At 37.7% G+C, this 24022-nt stretch overlaps 1 protein-coding gene across 1 annotated transcript; it reads right to left on the reverse strand.

Moving 5' to 3' along the window:
• Nucleotides 1-978: 978 nt before the first annotated feature.
• Nucleotides 979-20679, reverse strand: HINT3 (histidine triad nucleotide binding protein 3). Its single transcript, XM_059177636.1, has 5 exons — nt 20248-20679; nt 12362-12479; nt 8359-8428; nt 5769-5895; nt 979-3410 (listed from the first exon to the last, which is right to left on the reverse strand). The coding sequence occupies exons 1-5, from the start codon at nt 20446-20448 to the stop codon at nt 3378-3380; spliced, it is 549 nt and encodes a 182-aa protein (XP_059033619.1). The 5' UTR covers nt 20449-20679; the 3' UTR covers nt 979-3377.
• Nucleotides 20680-24022: the final 3343 nt, after the last annotated feature.

Here is a 24022-nt window from a genome sequence, read left to right on the forward strand (position 1 = left end):
AACATGCTCCATATCATATTGATATCATCAGAGAAAAGGAAATTAAAACAGTGAGAAAGCATTGCACACTAATAGACTGGACAAGTCCCAAACACTGATGCCACCAAATTCTGGCAAGGATGTGGAGTAACAAGAATTGTCATTCATTACTGGTAATATTGGAAAATAGTATAGCCACTTCAGAAGACATTTTGGCAGTTTTTTATAAAACTAAGCATATGCTTATCATGTGACCCAGTAATCATGTTCCTTGGTGTTTACTCAAAGGCGCTGAAAATTTATGTCCACACAAAAACTTGCATATGAGTGTTTACAGCAGCTTTATTCATAGTTGGCAAAACATGGAAGCAATCAAGGTATCTTTCAGTAGGTGAATGGATAAACTGTAATATATACAGAAAACAGGATATTATTTAGCACTATAAAGAGATGAGCTATCACACCATGAAAAGACAAAGAAACCTTAAATGAGTATCACTAAGTGAAAGAAGCCAATCTGAAAAAGCTATATACTGTGTGATTCCAATTATATGATATTCTGGAAAAGGCAAAACTACACAGGCAGTAAAAAGATCACTGCTTGCCAGGGATTGGTGGACTAAGGATGAACAGACAGAGCACAGAGGGATTTTAGGGCAGTGAAAATACTCTGCATGATACTATAATGAGAGATACATGTCATTATATATTTGCCCAAACTCATAGAATGTGCCACACCAAGAGTAAGCCCTAAGATAAACTACAGACTTTGGGTAATTATGATGTTTCAGTGGAGGTAGAGGTTTAACTGCAACAAATGTACCACTCTTCTGGGGAACGTTAATAATCAGAGAGGCTATAGGGGAAATATCTGCAGTGTCTGTTCAATTTTTCTGTGAAGCTAAAACTGCTCTAAAAATTAAAGTCTATCTCTCACACACACACACACACACACACACACACACACATACACATACACAAAATCCAAAGAGTCAAAACTTGACACAGTATTTTTCCATATTTATTTAGCTTTCTTTCAGCTAAGTAAGCACACAACTTACCAATCACTTTACAATTCTCCAGTTACAAATAATATAACATGCAAAAGAAATGCTCTAGATAGTACTTTAAACATTTTAAAGATAAGTTATAAATTGGTTTTGTGTTGAGCTAATGTTTTGGGTAGCTACTGAGTTACCAAATACTCTTTAACTACTGAAAAAGCTGAGTGAATTTTAATTGGAATTTATTAATCTTTACAAGTAAATGAGAAAAGCTGCTAAGAACGTGAGGATTAAGGGTTTTCCAACAAAGAAGGAAAACTTAACTATGACAAGGTCTAAAACTATATAAATCAAATCAATTGACTAATCATATATTTGAGTAAGTCCATAAAGCATTTGAGAATTCCTTACATACCTCCATCTTATTATCATAATAGTGTCAGTTATATCATTTCAAGTTCACATAGTACAACATGCTGTACGTATAGAAAATTCCTTTTCCAAAGCTGGTCATATTTGAGCTGATTTCTACAAACTTGCAACTGCTAATCTGTGTAGGTGGGTCAGTGAGCTACTTAACAAAGCAGTGCTGAAGAGCCTGGAAATCTAATTTTGAGAGCTCCAAACCCGTATGTCCACTTCCAGTGACTAAAACAGAATGTGAACATTCATTTTTCTTTCTTTCTTTCTTTCTTTTTTAAATTTATTTATTTATTTAACAGAGAGAGAGGGGGAGATCACAAATAGGCAGAGAAGCAGGCAGAGAGGGAGGAGGAAGCAGGCTCCCTGCCGAGCAGGGAGCCCAATGGGGGGCTTGATCCCAGGACCCTGAGATCATGACCTGAGCTGAAGGCAGAGGCTTAACGCACTGAGCCACCCAGGCGCCCCATGAACATTCATTTCAACTGTACAGTAAATAATAATGGAAGCAGAACTCAGGAAAGTACATGTGGCCTGAACTTCCACTGTCTACTTGACAAACACTGAGTCTTAAATATTCAGTCCCACTGCCACCTGCTCTCAAAACTATGTCCTTTCCACAGTCTCTTCTGTGAACATTACAGCAGCTAATCACTGGTTTTGTGATTATAGCTGTAATCACTGGTTTTGTCTGACCCTTGTATTAGCATGAGAAGGCAGACTATCCTTTCTCACCTATATTTCCTGATCATTGCATGTTAAATATTCAGCAAATGTTTGTTAAATGGATAAATATTTATTTCAGATGTTTTAACTAAATATCCCAGATATTTAATTAAACATTGTAATAAGTATTTCATTACTTAAAACTATGTTTAATATAATGCCAAAAATAAGAACAAAACCTAATCATCTCAGCCTACTTCTAACATCAATACTTCAATCCTTGTGTTCCTCTATATTCATACACATGGTGTTACTATACATTGACACAATGCAGGATCAGCTTTCAGTACCTTATTCTTTATTCACATTCACTATTAGTGTAGATAAGCACAATCCTTAAAGAAATATGTCTCACAAAATGATGTATCAGTAATGCTAACATTAAATTTTCTCATCCAAGCTTATCTGTTCCTACTTTCAAATCAGGATTTCTTCATGATAAAATCCAGGCCTAAAACTTTTTAATTCTACTTTTCCTTTGGTACAATAAATCATAAAACAATTTCCACCAGTATGTAATATTATGATAACCGTTTTATGTTTCTTCCCCATTTATATTCTTGCAGGTAAAATGCCATTACAGTGAATTCTCTTGGATAGCCAAATTGTTCTTATAAATCCATTAGAATTTACTTTATGTATATTTTACAGCTTTCAGAAACAATTTATCACAAAAATGTTAGTGAAAACCAGCATCTGAAATCTGAGTAAAAAGTGACACAAAACGATTCTTTCAATCAACAAGAACATAAGTCGCTATGTAGTATGGTACTTTTCATTTTGAAATTTTGTATGTAAACTTATATAACTGTCAAGAAATAGTTAATTTCTGTCTCCCTTCATAGTAATAAAGGCTCCAATAAAGTACTTTCCATACCAGTTTATTCTTCATAAATAAATATTTATTTATTTATTATTTATTGTAATAGACTACTAAGAAATGAAAATATTTAAGCTTTTTGAAAAAATAGCCCTTCCTGATTAACGAGATTTGTTTTAATGGGATTTTATCTATAGTATTTTATACCTTAAACAAGTAACCATTAAAATAAAGAAGTCAATGACAAAGTATCCATGGAATTGTATCACATATCTCAGGAAACAGACATTCAGAAAAGATGTAAGGCTAGCCAGTAATAACCTCTCATAAAACCCAATGAACCTTACAATTGTAATTAGACTTCAAAAGAATGAAAATATTAGTTTATGTTGAGCCAAGATTAGGAAAATCTTCCACTGTTGACATTTTCATATTCTTAGTTTTTCTATCAAACAGTCAGCCTGTAATTTTGAAAAAACAACATATTTTTAAATTCTGGTTATTATAGCCTACATGAAATAATTCTACTGGCACCCATATTATAAAAAGTCCCAGCAGAAGAGCTGGTTATTACATACTCTATTCCTAAATATATCTTATAAAAAATTTCTCAATAGTTTTATAAACTACAGTAAAGGCATTCCACATTGTATATACACAGGCAGATTTTTATCTTATGTGTTAAAAAGCTTCAATAAGAAAAGGAAAATAAATATAATACTAACATTTTACAAAGTAAACTAGATGTGGAGGAACCTTAAATACATGTTACTAAGTGAAAATAGCCTATGTGAAAAGGCTAAATACTGTATTGTTCCAACCATATGACATTCTGGAAAAGGCAAAATTATGAAGGCATAGATCAGGATTACCAGCAATTAAGGGAGAGGGAGAAATGAATAGGTAAAGTACAGAGAATTTTATTATACCATAATGTTGGATACATGTTACTACACATTTGTCCAAACCCATAAAATACAGAACACCAAGAATAAACCCTAGTGTAAATCATGAACTTTGGATAAAAATGGTGTGTAACTATAATTTCATGGATTATAACAAATGTATTACTGTGGTGTAGGATGTCTATAGTGGGAGACTCTGAATATTTGGGGGACAGAGAGTATATGGGAACTCTCTATAAATTTCCAGTCAATCTGGAGCCTAAAAGTGCTCTAAAAAAATAAAATATATTTAAAAAATTAAAAAGTAAACCAAAGTCTGTTAGTTATCATTATTTCAGATACTTTTCTCAAACATCTTAAATATCTGAAACATTATAAAAGAGATTTTAAAATAAATCTTGATGTCTTTATCTTGATTTTTTTCAAAGTCTCATAATATATGCTGACAGATCTAAGGAGATTTCAGATCCACAGAATGAACCAATAACAGATCTTATAACCTTGTTCATTCATTTTTTTCTAGCTAAAAAGTCATGTAAGGAAATATAGTTAAAAACATTACAAAAAATGTATTTTTAGTTACTTTATTATAAAACCATGGAGCACATAGAAACTTAGAAATATAAATAAGGAAAAAAATCCCTTTTTTAATCACACTGAATTTTTAAAGAGACCACACCAACTGCCCTATTGAATAGTCTACTAATTTTTATTTCAGACACACACACACATAAATATCTTAAATTATTTTTAAATTAAATAAAATCATCTGCACAAGTTGAAAAGAGGGATAAAAGTTTGAAACATGAAGTTTCTATAAATCATGCTTTTTAATTTCTTGGGTACCATGACTATAATAATAATAATATGCATTAACAGCAATTATTCAATTTGTAATTCAGTGATTACTTAAATATAGCAACTACAGGTCTCCTTACCATCACAGATACATAGTGACTGGTAAATTATTAGTCAAGTGGCTCTGGAAGGACAGTCACTTAATAACTAAGGCTTCACTGTCAGGGAACAGGCCTGTAATCAGCTTGAATTTGATTCTACTTTTGCCCTAGCAAAGCAGAATTCATTTTTTTAGGTTCAATGGCTTCAACCTCAGATCTGACAGTTGATGCTACCAGGGAAGCCCTTTTCTAAACTACAAAATTACAGAAATTCAGTTTCTACAATTTCTACAATAATGTTGGTGATAACAGAGGCAACAGGTGATATTTACTAGTACTTACTATTTGCAAGGTACAGTTTTAACTGCTTTAATATAAATTATTTTATCAATCCTCTTATCCACCCTATAGCTGGGCAGTATTCTTTATAGGCAGGTAATAGATAAAGAACTTGGGTCTGAAAACATTTAAGTAACTTGAAAATGGGTCCTCAAGTAACTGATGGAGCCACAATTTCAATGCAGATTGGACTCTGGGTTCTGAACTGCTAATGCCCTGGCTCTTCTATATCATATCATCTGCTTGCAATGGAAAGACTTAACTGTAACTTCTCTTCCTACAGATCTGGTAACCTGGAAAATCCCTTAAATTAAAAATACTACTTTGGGGGGCGCCTGGGTGGCTCAGTGGGTTAAGCTGCTGCCTTCGGCTCAGGCCATGATCTCAGGGTCCTGGGATCAAGTCCCTCATCGGGCTCTCTGCTCAGCAGGGAGCCGGCTTCCTCCTCTCTCTCTGCCTGCCTCTCTGCCTACTTGTGATCTCTCTCTGTCAAATAAATAAATAAAATCTTTAAAAAAAAATACTACTTTGGGTACGTGCAAGCAGTACATTAAAGGAGAGGATCAAACCTACAAAAGCTGTTAAGTGCCTACTGTTGCCAGGAAAAGAAGAACTACACCAAAAGGACAACTATTGTAAATATTTTTATATACTGCTACTAAATAATAATACTTACTGTGATAAACCAATAGGAATTCACTCTATAAACCAATTTTGATAAGAAGCCAAGTTGATCAACAGGTGCCAGCACATGAAGGTGCAAGTGGGAGATGGAACAAAATGGCGGCATGTGGAAACCCATTCTAAAACAGAAAGGTAAGAGAGTTGACTAGTCAGTTCTACAATAGTTTAAAGCCATTTTTTCATGCTAGAACACATAAATATTAAAGATATTCAAAATAGGTTAGATTGCCACTCAGTCATCACTTTTACTGCTTTATATCCTTCTCAGTATTTACACACTTCCTTGTCTTTCTGTGCTGAAGTCCACAGTAGCAAACTCTTCATCGAGCGCTTAAGAGCATATAACGTCTCAGTAATCCTTTAATAATTCTGAGTTGGCATTATGTTTTATCATCTCAGTCCTTATCAATTTTAACCTTAAATTCTCCTAAGATATGGCTCTGCAATGAATCTTTAAAAAAAAAGTTACAGGGCACTTCTGAGATCTTTAACTTTTAGACTGTATAGCTGAGGCATAAAGTTGTTTGCTGTGTACTATGTTTGGCATAAATTCCACCTTTTTCTTTAAAAAAAAGATTCCATGACACTCAAGTAGAAGGGTTTCTTTATTCCAAGACATAGCCAGTAGATGGTGCACCTTCTCCTTTAATAAAGTAGTCATTTCCTCATCACCCCATCTTCCAGTAATGAGATTATTTATATCATTATTAAAATTATCACTCAAATTTCTTGCTTAATACTGAAAATAAGTAGGGCGCCTGGGTGGCTCGGGGGGTTAAGCTGCTGCCTTCGGCTCAGGTCATGATCTCAGGGTCCTGGGATCGAGTCCTGCATCGGGCTCTCTGCTCAGCAGGGGGCCTGCTTCCCTTCCTTTCTCTCTGCCTGCCTCTCTGCCTACTTGTGATCTCTCTCTGTCAAATAAATAAATAAAATCTTTAAAAAAAATACTGAAAATAAGTAAAATGATAGTTATTCATAATAATCCGCTTTATAAAAACATTTATAAGATAATTCCTTTGACTACTAACAGATTTCTACTAAGGAATTTTTAAAATATGATTCTATATCTTAAAAATCAGTTTACAATTTTATAAATCCACTTAGAAATTCTGAGTGGAGCAAGGCACACATGTAACAATAATTCAAGCCAAAAGCCTGGAAATATTTGCCTCCTCAAACTATAAGTGAGTCTCAATTAAAAAAAAAAAAAAAAAAAAAAAAAAAAGACTACAATGAGAGGGAGTGTAAGAGGGCATAGGAGATGTGGTCTATTGCAGCAACACAGGACTGATAATGGAGAGTCAGAAACACAATACATATTGAAAAGCTTCCCCCAGGGGTGCCTGGGTGGCTCAGTGGGTTAAAGCCTCTGCCTTCGGCTCAGGTCATGATCTCAGGGTCCTGGGATTGAGCCCCACATTGGGCTCTCTGCTCAGCAGGGAGCCTGCTTCCTCCTCTCTCTCTCTGCCTGCTGCTCTGCCTACTTGTGATCTGTCAAATAAATAAATAAAATCTTCTAATTAAAAAAAAAAAAGAAAAAAAAGAAAAGCTTCCCCCACTACAGGAAAAAGAGGCTGAGTTTTCCTTCTGGGAAACGGGATTCAGGTAATGTAGAATCAAGTAACCTAAAAGCTAGAAGCAATTCAAAGGTTCATTCAACCCTTTCATTTCAAAGATGGGAAAGCCAAGATCCTTGAGACTTCTCAAGGTCACAAAGTGAGGCAGTAATAGAGCAAGGATTGAGACTCTTGGTCCAATGTTCATTCTTCTACTATAAACACTCCTCTGATGGGGAAGGGAATATATATTGCTTTTGGCCAAAGGGTCTCAAATACCATCTGTCCCCTTACACTTGAATAACACTTCATAGTTTTCAGAGAATTTTCACACACACAATCTTATGTGAATCTGTATGTAGGCAGAACCGGTATTATCTTGGAGAGCATAAATGCCTCAAGTATCATAGCCAGTATGAGCCCAGTACACAACAAGTAGCATGGAAAGCATTAGCGCTCAGGTCTCTTTAAATTCCAGGTCAGATGTTAGAAGTAAATCTAACCAAAATCTAGCCACTGGTCACACAGGACAAAGTCCAAAGTGTTTTAAAAAGGAAAATACACTATTTAGATTAAGTAAAATAATTGCCACATTGAACATTATAAGCTTTTTGCTCAAATTTTGGTGAACGCCAGAGATCAGCTCAGGAGGCAACAAATTCAAGTTAATTTCACACTAGAAGTATAATATTTTTCAATCATATAAAATATTTTCTAAAGAAAGAAATTCAACTTACATACAATTTTTATACAAATAGACATACCGAACAAAGAAAGGTGGACTTCTAACTATGTTACCTACCCACTGCTTAAATAGACTTGTCTGCCCAAACTCCAAGTGGTGATTGTTAGATGCTGAGACATGAGAGGAAGAAGTTTTATTTATTAAATTTATACTACCAATGAACAATGTATGCTCACTTTCAGGAAAACTGTACTTAAGCCACTAGGAGAGAACATTTTCTAGGAGAGAACATTTCAGAAAACCAACTACATATATTGGTTTCTATGTGGAAGTATACATACCTCGCATTTTTGAAGTCAGTGAAATTATTCCTTTCAAGAATAGTTTTTCCAACAGTCACCATGCTCTCAACTAACAAACATGAAAGAAACCACATTACACCGTAGAAGACATTATTAAATTGTAATTAATTTTAAGTTTTCTAATCAAAAGTCATGTTCAGTGGGTAAACATTTAAAGACCTGTTTAATAGTTCTAAGTTACTGAGAAGTTTACTCATCAACACTGACATGAAGGTTGAAGCTATCACAAAGTACGGTGTGCAGGCTGACTTTGAACAGCTGCTGAAGAGTACTAACAAGTGACTACTTAGGACGTCTGATCCTGTTGAGGTCTAATTCTAATCATAAGGAGACCAAATAAGAAACAAAAACACGTTTGAATCAAAAAGGCAGACAGGAAAACTGAATTTGTCTTTCAGCCCAAATTAAGGATATGATAGTCCTTTATGTCAGCCTACCTCTGACTAGCTAAATGTTCATATATTTGTTTTGGCTTCTGAACTCTATCTGCCTTAGCATCTTTATAATCTTGGTGCTTTATGGCCTTCAAATAGGAGTGCGTTTCCAGATGAGAAAAAATTTGGTAACCTGCAATCTCCTAAGCATAATGCCAAACTTGAGATCTCTTTTGTTTCCAAATGGTGTAACCAAGTATTTGTAAGGGGGAAGAAATGAGAGAATCTATAGACGATGGTTGTTATAAAAGAAGTTCATAAAATTGTTGCAAATGCTTAGGTCTCTAAATCAGGCTTGAGCAAGGAGGATGACAGACTTCCATGACTAAGTCAGTACCATATGGTCTAAAAATACAAACAACTCATTACTTCAAGCAAGACTGTATCTTGCTTTCTTTTAAAATATTCCCAAGATCCCAGACATGGGAGAAATGTTTTCTCTTAATTTTTTTTTTAAGATTGTATTTATTTATTTATTTAAGATTTTATTTATTTATTTTACATAGAGAGATCACAAGTAGGCAGAGAGGCAGGCAGAGAGAGATGGGGGAGAAGCAGGCGCCCTGCTAGGCAGAGAGCCCAATGTGGGACTCGATCCCAAGACCCTGAGATCAAGACCTGAGCTGAAGGCAGAGGTTTAACCCACTGAGCCACCCAGGCACCCTCTTAATTTCTTAAAAAGACATATGACTGGGGTGCCTGGGTGGCTCAGTCATTAAGCATCTGACTTCAGCTCATGTCACCATCCCAGGGTCCTGGTATGGAGCCCCGCATAAGGCTCCTTGCTCAGCAGGAAAGCCTGCTTCTCCTTCTCCCACTCCTTCTGCTTGTATTCCCTCTCTCACTGTCTCTCTTTCTCTTGTCAAATACATAAATAAAATCTTTAAAAAAATAAATAAAAATGTAAAAAAAGACATATGACTGCTTAATGCAATAATTTTAACAACACCAAGATATTATAAAGTATGTAGATATAATATATATGACAACAATAACACAAAGTGTACCAAAGTTTATCACATTTTTCATGAATTGATACAATGTGAATTCTAATTAGGCTATGATAATTACACTAGTATTTTAATATCTCTAGAGCAACCATTTAAAAAATTTGAAGAGGCATACATAAAAAGGCAAGAAATAAAGTAGAATAACAAAAAATATATCTGATCAACCACAAGAAGGCAGGAAAGAAACAGAGCAATAACAACAAAAAATGGAACAAACAGAAAACAAATGGCAAGATAGGACACCTAAATCAAACTGCATCAATAGTTACATTAAAGGATTATGAACCAAACAATTCAATTAAACACCAGAGATTTTCACACTACATTTAAAAAATAATAACAAATAAGCAAGATACAACTATATTGCTATCTTCAAGTCTTTTAATATTAATATTCACTTTGTTTGAAAGTATAGAAAAAGATACACAGTGTGGACAGCAAGTAACAAGAAAGTTATAGTAGTTAAATTCATGTCTTACAAAATAGACTCGAAAAGTATTTCCAAAGATAAAGAGGGACATTTTACAATGATAAAAAAGGATCAATTCACTGAGAAGACATGACAATCTTAATTATGTATTCACTTAAAATCAGATTCAAAATACATGAAGCAAAACCTATTGTCTCCCTTGTATCTCACCATTATCTACCCTATTATTTCTTTCTTTATACTTATTTTGGTCTAATTCGATTGCCTATTTCCAGCATCCTAAAGTAGAAACTTGGGTCATTGGTTTTAAACATCCTCTTCTAACATAAACATATACAGCTATAAATTTCCACATAGGTATTGCTTTGGCTACATTACACAAATCTTGATATGTTGTATTTTTGCTATCAATTCTATATTATTGTCTATATTTATTTGGAAATTTATTTGGAAATTATTAAAAAGTGTGTTAATTTAAAATATTTAATACATTTCCAGGTTTTATTATTTTTCTACTTTACTTCCATTGTCATCAGAGAACATATGTTACAAGATTTCAATAATTTGAAATGTATTTAGACTTACTTTATTGCCTAGAATATGGGCTATCTTGGTGAACACGTGCTCTTAACAAAATGTGGATTTTATAGTTGGGTGGAGTTCTAAAAGTATCAATTATAATCACAATGCTTGATGGTGTTATTGAGCTCTTCCACATTCTTATTATTTTGCCAACTTCATAGATTGTATATAAATACTAATTACAAGAAACTTTAAGCTTATTACAGAAATATTAAAATACAAACAAGATCAGAAAGAACGGTATAATGAAATCCCAAATACCCACCACGCTGCTTCAAAATTGGTTAACATTTTATTTGCAACAGTTATAAAAACTTTCAATAAAGTAGAATGTTAGAAAAAGAAAACCAAGCATAAACATATTTTCTCCCTCCTTAAAAAACATAAGAAGGAAATACTTAAGGCATGGCGGCTGCTGCTTGATACTAAATATTGCAAAAATATTGGCCTTTATCTGCTGGAGTAAATATGAAATGTACTCATAGAAGTACAAGATGACTAAGAAATTTTGCAATACTGAGAAGAAACACTTGAAAAACTGGTAATTCAATAGTCTAAATACTAAATGAACTACACATCAAAGTTTTCCATCAAGAAATTTCTTATTCACCTCCAAAAAATCTGGCCCAATCTATCTATCTTGTCAGCTACTTAATTTTTTTTTTTTTTTTTGACAGACAGAGATCACAAGTAGGCAGAGAGGCAGGCAGAGAGAGGGGGGGAGGCAGGCTCCTCACTGAGCAGAGAGCATGATGCGGGGCTCGATCCCAGGACCCTGAGACCATGATCTGAGCTGAAGGCAGATGCTTAAACCACTGAGCCACCCAGGCATCCCAGCTATTTAAATTATTAACCAAACTAATCCCAGGCCCTGGAGATAAAGGCTATGAAAGCAGATATGAAGTGAACTAAGAAATGTCTTAGGAAATGACTGGTAAGTCACAGAAATCATCAGTAGGAAAATACAGGATAATCCTAAGAGACATGATTCAAACTCTTCTTTTCAGAAGCTAAAACGTCATTGCTTAAATCTCATCACTAAACTTTGGGGTTAGTACCTCTACACAAGCAACTTACAAGACAGGTACCTTGGTCTCATTTTTGGTCTCATTTTTGATAGCACCTATCATGGTCTCATTTTTGATAGCACCTTCCATTTTCAGAGTCAAGGAAAGCCATCATTTTAAAACATAAAGAGGCATTATCGTTTAGAGATTTTAAAGATTAAATAACATGATGTTTAGAATCACTTTAAATCCACTGTGGGAGAAGGTTAATAGATGAAAAAGACTGGCCACAAGTTAATAAAAGTGGTACTTGGGTGATGACCACATGGAGATAAAACTATTTTCTGTATTTTTGTACATATTTGAAATTTTTCATAACAGAAGTTTCACAAAGTCATAATAATGCTCCTCTTTCGTTAACACCTGGCTAGGTTGTTTCTTTTTATTGTCACTGTAACTACTATCAACTCATGCCGATTCAGGATGATATAACCATGAAAAATACTGTGGTCATCTTACCCAGTTCTATATGATCTTTCTTTAGCTCTCTACAGTTTCCAAGATGCTTCTTTGGCACCACAAGATAATGATGAGGTGCTGCTGGTCTGATATCTTTGAAGCAAACTAGGTCTTCATTCTGAAGGGAAAAACATCATTTGTCAGTGAATTTTTTAAAAAGAATTTTAAAAAGAATATTTAAAAAGAATTTCCTATTCTCCTAATTTTAAAAAGAATTTCTGGCATGTCTTCCACACCATAAATCTCAGTCTGATAGGGAAATGGTACTTATGTTATACAACTAATCCCAGCTGGGCATTAAGTTTATAAAGACATGTTTTAGCATTCTTCATGAGATGCTCATTAGTTAGCAATGAGCAATGTTGAAGCCTTATATAAAGCAGTGTTGAAGACTTATATAAAGCTAATTTCAGGAAAACAATTATCAATGAACTTTAATAAGAGTTCATGACCAAAGGGGTGCCTGGGTGGCGCAGTGGGTTAAGTGTCCCACTCCTCGTTTTGGCTCACATTGTAATCTCAGTATCATGATCTCAGGGCTGTGAGATGGAGCCCCATATCCATTTCATGCCCGGGGCGAGGGGGGGGATGTCTGCTTGAGATTCTCTCTCTCTCCCACTCATGCTCTTTCTCTCATATAAATAAATCTTTTTAAGATTTTATTTATTTGACAGAGAGAGAGAGATCACAAGTAGGCAGAGAGAGAGGGGGAAGCAGGCTCCCCGCTGAGCAGAGAGCCCAATGTGGGGCTCGATCCCAGGACCCCAAGACCATGACCTGAGCCGAAGGCAGAGGCTTTAACCTACTGAGCCACCCAGGCACCCCCTCATATAAATAAATCTTTAAAACAAAGCAAAACAAAACAAAAAAACTTCCTTACCAACAATCCCAAGGTTTTTTTAAAATTTCTTTATATATTTCTCCATCTCTACCTAACTAAGGGTTTTTCTTAATATATACTTTTAAAGGTTTGACTACAGAAACATAGCAAATTTGATAAACTGTTTTTTTATATTTAATTTTTTCCAAAGTGGTATGTTCCACAATTAAAACAGGAAAATAATCTAGCATCCATATATCCAGAGGTTGCCTTTCTATACATTTTTTACAGCACTTATACACAAATACTTTTTTGTTCTGTTTATAGCATTAAAAAGCCCTTAAAATGCTAGAACAAACTCCTGTATAGTACACTAAGTGTCCAATCCATTATATTAGTTTTCTGATTTACATACTCCACATAGTTATGAGAGGAAAAAAGAAATGAAAAAGGGAGTCTTTCAACCTACTGACACTTGAGTTTCAAGATTTTCCAAAAGAAAAATCAATATTCCCTAAATATCCTTATTCAATATGCTATCTAAAAAATTTTTCAATGGATAAACCACACATGAAAAGATGCTCAACACCACTCATCATTAGAGAAACCCAAATCAAAACCACAATGAGATGAAACTTCACACCAGTCCAATGTTAGTATTAAAAAGACAGGAAATATGTGTTGGCATGTATGTGGAGAAAAGGGAACCCCTGGGCACTGCTGATGGGAATGCAAACTGGTGCAGCCACTATGGAAAACAGTATGGAGATTCCTCAAAAATTAAAAACAGAAATACCATATGATTCCCAGTTCCACTACTGTGTATTTATTTACCCAAAGAAAATAGAAATACTAACTCCAAAAGATGTATGCACTCCTATGTTTATTGAAGCATTATTTAGAATACCCAAAACATGAAAACAACCTAGGAATCCATCAATAGATGAATGAATAAAGGAGATACAATGTACATATACAATGAAATATTACTCAGTCATAAAAAAGGATGAGATCTTGCCATTGGTAACAACACAGATGGAACAAGAGGGCATTATACTAAGAACAAACCCGTAGCTGCTAGAAGGAAGGCTGGGTGGAGGCAAAACAGGTGAAGAAAAAGCTATGCATTTTAGTCAGCCAATGCAATCAATGATTGAGTTAGATTTTCATTAAGCTTTCTAAAATATTGAAATTGGCCCTCTGATGTTACTCTCTTTCCTGTTGCTACTACTAAACTAGCCATTATCTAGACTCTTCATTTTAAGACAGACTTTCCTATTCCAACGATACAATGACAAAAAATATGAAATGATACATGTACAAAGCTATCCTTTGCAGCATGATTTGTAATAGCAAAAAAAAAAAAAAAAAAAAGAAAAGAAAAGAACCCAATGGTCCAAAATTCAACTAGGAGACTAGCTGAGTAAATTATAGCAAATCCATACAATGAAGTACTATGTAGCTATAAAATATAGGAATGAAGATCTTTATATACTTAAAAGTCATTTCTGAAATGTACTTTGAAGTTAAAAAAATTAAGGAGCAGGAGAGTGTGGTAAGGCCATCTTTTATATAAGAAAAGGGAGTACAAATATAAACATATACATACAAATTCTCACAATAAAAGGATAAACTAAAAATATATTTTTTTAGTTTTTTGTGAGGGAAGAGGAACAGGGTAAAGATGATAAGAGAATGGATGCTAGACTTTTCCAAATGTACTTAGCTTTACAATTCTGATGTTAAAAACATGAATATTTAATACTCTTTTGGACTTCAAAATAATCCCTATGAATTGAAAAAAAAACGAATAAATAAACCTAACTATCACCTTTATAACATAACTACATAAAGAAAAGACATTTCTTTTTTTTTTAATATTTTATTTATTTGAGAGAGACAGGACTAGAGTGCATGAGAGAGAGAGTGCACAAGTTGGGGGAGATGAACAGAAGGAGAGGGAGAAGCAGATTTCTCCTCGGAGCAAGGAGCCCAAGCAGGGCAGCTCTCAGGATTCAGGGACCATGACCTGGGCTGAAGGCAGATGCTTAACCAAGTAAACCACCCAGGCACCCCCAAAGAAAAGATATTTCAAGTGACTTTAAAACACAGAATTTTGACTACCCATCCCTAATGACAACTAAATGAAAACTTTTCATTTATGCTTTCAATGCAGATCAGAAGCAAGCTTCTCAAGTGTGGAACATGCCATAGTTATCCTTAAACTACAAGTGAATAACATATAGTAAACTTGAAAGATTGCTTAATAAATAAAAGATGCTTAAATAGAAAAATAAAGCTACCAATGCTTCCTTCTCTGCTCCTTAAAAAAAAAAATGGTGTCATTATAGTTTTTACTACTTTCCAAGATCTTTCAGTCTGTCCTCCAAAACACATTCTTTTTTTTTCTTTTTAAGATGTTATTTATTTATTTGACAGAGAGAGAGAAATCACAAGTAGGCAGAGCAGGAGGCAGAGAGAGAGGGAGGCCTATGCAGGGCTCAATCCCAGGATCCTGAGATCATGACCTGAGTCCAAGGCAGAGGCTTAACCGACTGAGCCACCCAGGTGTCCCCAAAACACATTCTTAAAGTTGGAATCATGGCCGCTGTTTGATTTTAACAGTGTTTCTCAGCCTTTTTTCATTACCATCCCCCTAAGGAAACTTTTTAGATTTTTTTTCCCCTAATGGCTGCCTTCCCCCTGGATATTTTAATACCACAGCCAAATTGTACATGTGTTTCTATCCTAAGTGCTATACATACGTTTTATATATATAAATAATAAACTTTTTTTGCCCCTGCTCCTGCCCCAGCCAAGAACATCAATTTTTACCCCTTTTGAGAATGCATGGATTAGACAACGGCTAGTTCATCTTCATTATCAGCACTGAATCCAAGTATCTCGGCTTGGCATCTATTAAATATGACAAACTATGGTAAAAAGGGTAGATGGACACTCAACCCCCATTCCAAATACTTCTGTGTCTTTAGTACTGCAGAAATTTAAAAAGCTAAAACCCCAGATGGAATTTAGATCTTTCAAACTAGATGTACTTCAGACTTCAGTGCTTTGACAAGGTAACCCAAGAAAAAGCAATCTTTCTGCAGCTTGCGCTAGTTCCACCAGGCAAACATGGTCAGCTCTAAGGAACCGAGATTGTTTTTTCTTTCTCCCCTGTCCCCATTCCAATGTCTGGTCAATTGCTAGTCAAGAGACAGACATGAGACATCCACTTTTCTGATGCCACGACCTACCAGTGCAGACCCAGGAGGTACAGTGTAGCTCTGAACCTGTTATTTGTCAAAGTGGAAATATGTAGGTGCCACAAGCATTTAGCGCCCAGAGGTCGGAAATGGGAAACATCCTACAATAGGTGAAACAGCCTGAACAACAAAGCAGAATCCAACCTCAAATTCCTCAACCATGGCGGTCACACTGCTTCCTCAACTCTGAGTCCCATCTACAGAGACATCTTCCTAAGTTCCAATGGCAGTCACCTGACTCCTAACTTCCTGACTGTGGCAGAGGAAACGGGTCCTCACCATGCAAGTGCTGTTCTGGATGTCATTTTATTGATTGATTGGTTGATTGATTGATTTTTTAGATTTTTATTTAAGGACACTTGGGTGATTCAGTGGTTGAGCACTGCTTTCAGCTCAGATCATGATTCCAGGGTCCTGGGATCAAGTCCCACATGTTTGTGCATGTGCTCTCCCTCTCTCTCTCTAAAAAATAATAAAATTAAATTAAAAATATATTTTTATTTATTTGACGAAGAGAGTGAGCACAAACAGATGGAGTGGCAGGCAGAGGGAGAGGAAGAGAGAGAAGCAGGCTCCCCACTAAGCAGGGAGCCCAGTTTGCTACTTCATTCCAGGACCCTGGGATCATGACCTGAGGCGAAGGCAGATGCTTAACAGCCTGAGCCACTCAGGCACCTTCTGGATGGCATTCTTGAAGGCTTTTCCTTCAACCCTTGCAATGACTTTTTTAGCAAATAATTCCCTATATTAAATCCATTTCTGCTTTAAGTAGCCAGTTTTTCTTTCTGCAAATAACCCCACTGATATCTAAAGCAAGTAAGTAACATTTGAATGAACATTTCAGTACCACCCCATCTGAAGTGGAGGGCAAATCTGGTTAAAGAAGAGGGAGGAATTGAAAATGAAGACTATGCGGGTTACATTATCCCACCAGCACCACCAAGACCTGATTTTGATGCTTCAAGGGAAAAACTTCAGAAGCTGGGAGAAGGAGAAGGGTCCATGACAAAGGAAGAGTTCACAAGGATGAAACAGGAACTGGAAGCTGAGTATTTGGCAATATTCAAGAAGACTGTTGCGGGACGCCTGGGTGACTCAGTTGGTTGGGCGGCTGCCTTCGGCTCAGGTCATGATCCCAGCGTCCTGGGATGGAGTCCCGCATCGGGCTCCTTGCTCCGCGGGGAGCCTGCTTCTCCCCCTGCCTCTGCCTGCCATTCTGTCTGCCTGTGCTTGTTCTCTCGCCCTCTCTCTCTGATAAATAAATAAAATCTTTAAAAAAAAAAAAAAAAGACTGTTGCAATGCATGAAGTGTTCCTATGTCATGTGGCAGCACATCCTATTTTGAGAAAAGATTTAAATTTTCATGTCTTCTTGGAATATAATCAAGATAAACTCTGAAGACAAGACAGTGTTTTGCAAATATTCTGTAATAACAGCAGGACACCTGGGTGATGCTCTTGATTTCGGCTCAGGTCACGATCTCAGGGACGTGAGATCAAGCCCTGCATCAGGCTCTGTGCCCAGCATGGAGTTCCTCTCCTTCTACCCCCTCCCCAATCCACTCATGTTCTCTCACTCTCTCTCATATAAATAAATAAATCTTTCTAAACTATTAGAAAAAAAAGAAGAGGGAGGACATTAAAGTTAAATTAGTATTTCCTCTGTGTGGCCTCAAGCAAGGTGAAAATAAACATTGAGCCTGGTATTTCTCAACCATGTTTTCACTGTCACCGCTTGCAAGACATTCTTAAGAACTCCCGGTTCCACTCTCATGATATTTTAATGCCACAGACATACTCTTTATCTGTTTATTTCCACTATGTTTACTTTTGCCTCACACACACAGAGTAAGATACTGTCACCCTAAAACCAACTTTTATCCCTCTCTGAGAATGCATGGCCTAGTATTAGCTTAGTTTCAACTCTGCAGTCTACAGCACAAATACACTATACAGATGCTTACGGAGTAAGGAGTCTTCTCTAGCTTTTGCCAGAAAGATTTCCCAGACTAAACCCACATGATGCTGGTAACTCCAATTATTCCAAATCACATGTTCTCCTCTGGACTTAATTATAAGTCTACCCTACTTTATATAAACCCAATAGTTTCTAAATATTTACAATAAACATATATAAATGAATATAAGAATAGACTATATATATAATGCAAAATACACAAAGATTAGATTCTCTTTTTGAAAAGATAAATCTTTGAGCTCTTATATATAAAATCATTTTAGATTCAATTTTAAGATCTGCAACTTTTTGAGGCATGTTGCACAAACATGTGCATCTTGCTTGCTTATGTTCTGTATTATATGGACTACTGTATATATTAATCCTATGCCACCTATGTAGGGTATAAATTAGTTAAAAGTATTTAATGTGTCTAATTTCTCCTATAAAAATGTTCCAGGCTTTTTACATAGTTTACTGAGAATGTTCTTCATAGAGAAAAAAATCCTGACCTTTGGCCTGGAAAAACCACGACAGAATTCTGGACCATCCCAACCCCAATTCTGACCGTTTTTATTTTTAAAAATTAATTTACTCTTTTCCTAAGATAATTTATTTATTTGAAAGAGAGAGAGAGAGAGAGAAAGATCGATCATGAGCCCAGGGGAAGGGGAGGGAGGAAGGAGACTCCCAGCTGACCAAGAAGCCCAAGGCAAGACTCAATCCCAGAACCCTGGGATCAAGATCCGAGCAAAAGGCAAACATTTAAGGACTGAGCCACCCAGGTGGCCCCCTCCATGACTATTTTTAGACAAAACTTTTTACATTATTAGTAGCTATTATTTACTAGTTTTCCTCAACATTGGTACTGGAGTGTGCATAATTTTTTATGTGGTGCAGTCCTGACTGTGGCTCAGTTCAGCAGAGGCCTGCTCTACAGACAGCTGATGTACTGACCCCTCTCCCTATCAACCGCTTCCTGTCTTCACTCCCTCCCCTAGTCAAGCACAGATTTCAAGGTCTATCACTTCAGTCGTCTCTCTAGCCATAAATTCGTACCTTTGTCTCCAACACTAGGTGGTTAGAACAAATTCAACTCACTTTTAACAAATGAATTAATGATTACTAACAACAACAAGAGCCAAAAACCAGAATCTTTGGATCTGATCCTCTCCAAAGGCTGTTTCTTTAAAGGCAAGTAGAACCAGCAGATGAAAATGATTTCCAGATACCTGTTTTCAAGTACCTGCGCAAAATCTCAGTGCTCCGAAAATGGGCATTCGTCCCAACTGACAACGCCTGTGCGAACTTTACCCTTCAGTGGAAATCTGGGGCTTATCAAGAAATAGTTTGACCTCGGCTCCACCCCCGACCCCTGCCTAACTTCTATCAGTTCAATGAAGCTTTTCCCTATTACCATCGTCTCCTTTCTACCAGTTCTTCCCCTCAGTCGCAGGAGAGAGTGCAGAACTGAAAAGCAGTGTGGAGAAGCGCAGGGGGTGGGGATGCGGGGGCGGGCGGAGGAGTCCCTCCGGTAACGACAAGCGACAAATGCTATTTTCTGCCAAATACCTCGTACCTGCAGACAGAAGCCCAAGTGTCTGGCTTTATCGCTACATTGTCCCCCCGCTGCCCACGCCCTCGGCACAGCAACAATAATGCTGGAGACAGACCCCACTCGCGAGAAGCAAATCCGTTACTAACACCAGGACACCCCGCCTGCCCCACTCCGGTCCGCACCTGCGAGGTCTCCCTCCCGGGGGCCTGACACGACCCCACCGCGGTCCGCCACGGCGCGAGGCTGGTCCCTGTCCCGTCCCACGCCCGGTCCGCACGCAGCCCACCTCGCAGTACAGGAGCTCGGTGCCGGGTTCCTGCTTCGCCGCGATCCGGCAGAACACGCACTTGCTACTGTAGTCCTCCGCCTTCGATGACGTTGCGACAACCTCGGCAGTCTTCGGCGAAGACACCTTAGATTCTTCAGGCTTCACTGCCTCAAAACCAGCCTCGGATTCGACTCGACCGCGCACCGACTCCTCAGCCATCCTAGCCGCCTCAAGGTGGACAGGAACCTTGACTGCTCTCGCGCCGCTCGCCCTGGGCTGAGTCCGCCTCCTGCAACGCCTCACTTTTACCTGGAGGTGTCGCCCTCCGCCTGCCGCTGGGAAGGGCAGGGATTTGGGCGCATGCGCAGATCAGTCTGACAGTAGAGTAGTGGCGACGACGCGACCCGCCTTACAGCCAGAGGCCAGGAAGGGGAAGCGCGAGTACGCACGTGGGCGCGACTGGAGGAGCTGGCGGGGTTTACGGAAGTCGCTCCGCCCCCCTGCGTCTCCTTGGTAATGACGCACCACGTCCTTCGAGACGCAGGAGCGTGCACCGGCGCGGTGACGTCACCGGCGCGCCCTAGTGCCCGGCCAAGTGGAAGCTGGTGGGTATGCTGGCGGTCTTTTTTCAAGCTGCAAGTTGGTATCTCCCAGGAGTGTATTGTGGTGTTAAAAATAAAAGTTTTTTTTTTTTTTAATTCATAGGTTTTAATAGAGAATGAGCACAATTTCTTTTCAACATAGATTATGTTTGATGTTTCGTGTGTACATTTTCAGCCACGACAGTTTTAGGTCCCTTAAGTTCAAAATACCCAAAACTGAATTTCATATCTCCTTTCTTTGTTGTTGAAAGCATTAGCTAGTTCAAAATAGTGGCCTTTACCTCACATTCCTTAAACACAGGTAGATGCGGAGTCATTAAGTTTATAGTCTGTACTATTCCACGAATTCGTTGCTCGAGCTTCATGCCTCAACCACTACAGTAACCGGTTTCCCTCCTTGACTCTCGTCACTCAAAAACCCGTACGTAACCCTCGCGCCCAAAAGAAAAAGTCTCCGTTAACTTGGTATTGGAGGTGGACTCTGATTTGACCCAGCTTTTCATTTTATAATACTTGGTATTTGCTGAACACTTAAAGTGTGCCATGTATTTTCTCAACCAAACAAGGTTGGTTTTACAATCCTCATTACAGAGATGAAGAAACAAACTAAGAAAAAGGTTTGTCTAACTCCAGAACCCACCAGCCTTTTTAAACACAGACTCTTTTTCCTTTTTTTAAGAGATTTTATTTATTGAGAGAGAGAGAGTGAGAGCATGAGCGAGAAGGTCAGAGAGAGAAGCAGACTCCCCATGGAGCTGGTAGCCTGATGAGGGACTCAATTCCGGGACTCCAGGATCATGACCCGAGCCCAAGGCAGTCGTCCATCCAACTGAGCCACCCAGGTGTCCCAGAACTCTTTTTTTAACACTTAAAAACTTTTTAAACTAGCTCATTATAGTATCCTTGTTATTTGTTGACTTAGAAAATACCTAACAACAAAGTCTTATTGTTAATTCAGTCTTGTTTTTGAATGATTTCTATTGTATTAATTGAAAGCATTTATGTATTTTTTTTAAAGATTTTATTTATTTATTTGACAGAGATCACAAGTAGGCAGAGAGGCAGGCAGAGAGAGAGACGAGGAAGCAGGCTCCCCGCTGAGCAGAGAGCCCCATGTGGGGCTTGATCCCAGAACCCTGGGATCATGATCTGAGCCGAAGGCAGAGGCTTTAACCCACTGAGCCACCCAGGCCCCCAGCATTTATGTATTTTTAAAGTAGTTGTACATAGGTGTTCAAGACTTTTTTCATTCATCTTTCAGTTTGCCAGTGGTGTGGGGGACCACTATAATAGCTTCACATCCCGTTGGGAATCCAAAGCAGGGTTCAGAATCCCTACGTTACTTTGCCTTCCTAACTATCCACTATTTCCATGCACTATACTACAGACACCATGTCACTTTTTTTTTTTTTTTTTTTTTTTTTTTTTTGTCAGAGAGAGAAAGAGAGAGAGCGAGCACAGGCAGACAGAGTGGAAGGCAGAGGCAGAGGGAGAAGCAGGCTCCCTGCAGAGCAAGGAGCCCGATGTGGGACTCGATCCCAGGACACTGGGATCATGACCTGAGCCGAAGGCAGCTGCTTAACCAACTGAGCCACCCAGGCGTCCCACCATGTCACTTTTTTAATCCACGCTGTTCCTTCTGAAATATCTTTGTTTCTAACTCTGCACATCCAAATTCACCTTCCAAACCACTCCTCAACTGCTCTCTACTTCATGACATTTTTTTTTAATTAACCAAACTGAAATAAGTACTTTCTCTTGTGAATTCACAGAGTAGTTTTTCAGTACTTCTCTTGTAAAACTTAATGCTTTGTATTCTATACTGTTTATGTGCATATATTTCTTACTAGAAATCATATTCCTTGATAAAGAATGGGTGTCTTTGAACCTACTGTAGTGCCTCATACAGTGCTTTGCATGTAGGTAGATCCTCAACAGCTGTCTGATGAATAAAAGAATCATTAGGAATAAGGCTGCTGCATGCATGGGACTGTTCAGATCACACACTGTAGAAGAACACTATAAATAAGAATATGCTAATTTACATTGTAGATAAACATTACCATACATAAAGTCACAGACAGGCCTAAGAATTCTGGAGCAGTGAAGAGCTAACTCCTACAAGAACCCACAATCAGTATGTGTAACCACATGCACACACTCTAGAGACCATTCATTCACCTACATATTGGTGCACATTTGCACAAGTTGTACCTGTCCTGACTACATTCCTAGTGACACCTGTGATTGGTCCCTCACTTGTCTGGCACTTTCAAAGACTTGCTTCCATTCACCAACTTTGAATTTGATATCGTTGTCTATCATGGAAGTGGGAGAAGCAACACAAACTGTTTAAAACTTGTCTGAAGTAGTGGTGTGGTATCAAGCAAAAGCCCAGGCAGTTGTGTGGCACACACAGGCAGAACTGTTACCTATTGGTCCTCTGGTTAGCTCCTCTGGGAAACCGTCATTTGGGTCTTGTGACACAAACTACATTTTACTTGCAAAACGGAATGTTTTCTGATTTTGCCAGGGTACCATATGGGCCAGTAGCAGCCCTGTTCCAGGCGTGCTCTGGAGTCAGACAATTCTACAGCTTACCATCTGTGAAGATTTGAGCTAAAGTGTTTATCTTTCTGTGTTACGGCTATTTCTTCATCCATAAAATGAGGATAATAACAATGCTTACTGCACATATTATTTTGAGAACTGAAGCCTGGCAACCTGGCACAAAACTCTAGACAAATGTTAACAGTTATTTCTAATAGGTAGTGATGGTATGTAAAACAATGTAAGGGATCAGATGTTTTACTTTAATTAATTCAGCAGCTTCAGTGCTCCAATCGAACACAGACTGAGGGAGGGTTTGTAAAGCCATTTCCTCTTCTCCTTCCTCCCCTCGCTTCCCCACTCATCTCTCGCCCTGACATACAGAAAGATACACATATGTGGTAAGATTCTTTTCTTCAGCTCTCTTGGTAATCTCGCATAATTTGTGGCTTTGAGCACATATATGCCAATGACTCCCAAATTTAAATCTCTAGGATAGACCTCTTCCCTGAACTCCAAGCTGCCAATTCTACATGTATCTACCAGATATTATGTCTGAAACTAGGCTATGGGGAGAGCTCTTTTTCCCCTCCCAAAACCTTCTACCATCTTACTTGAGGGAAAATTCTGTTCTGCCATCT

Source organism: Mustela lutreola, chromosome 6, assembly GCF_030435805.1.
Source record: "Mustela lutreola isolate mMusLut2 chromosome 6, mMusLut2.pri, whole genome shotgun sequence".
Taxonomy (NCBI): Eukaryota; Metazoa; Chordata; class Mammalia; order Carnivora; family Mustelidae; genus Mustela; species Mustela lutreola.

What these genes read in the sequence shown, in the direction of transcription:
- HINT3 (XM_059177636.1), bottom strand. Translation starts at nt 20,448, where the DNA reads ATGGCTGAGGAGTCGGTGCGCGGTCGAGTCGAATCCGAGGCTGGTTTT. An exon ending in GAAAGATCATATAGAACTGG is followed by an intron (nt 8,429 to 12,361) that starts GTAAGATGACCA and finishes CATGTTTGTTAG; the next exon opens with TTGAGAGCATGGTGACTGTT. An exon ending in ACTGACTTCAAAAATGCGAG is followed by an intron (nt 5,896 to 8,358) that starts GTATGTATACTT and finishes TTTCTGTTTTAG; the next exon opens with AATGGGTTTCCACATGCCGC.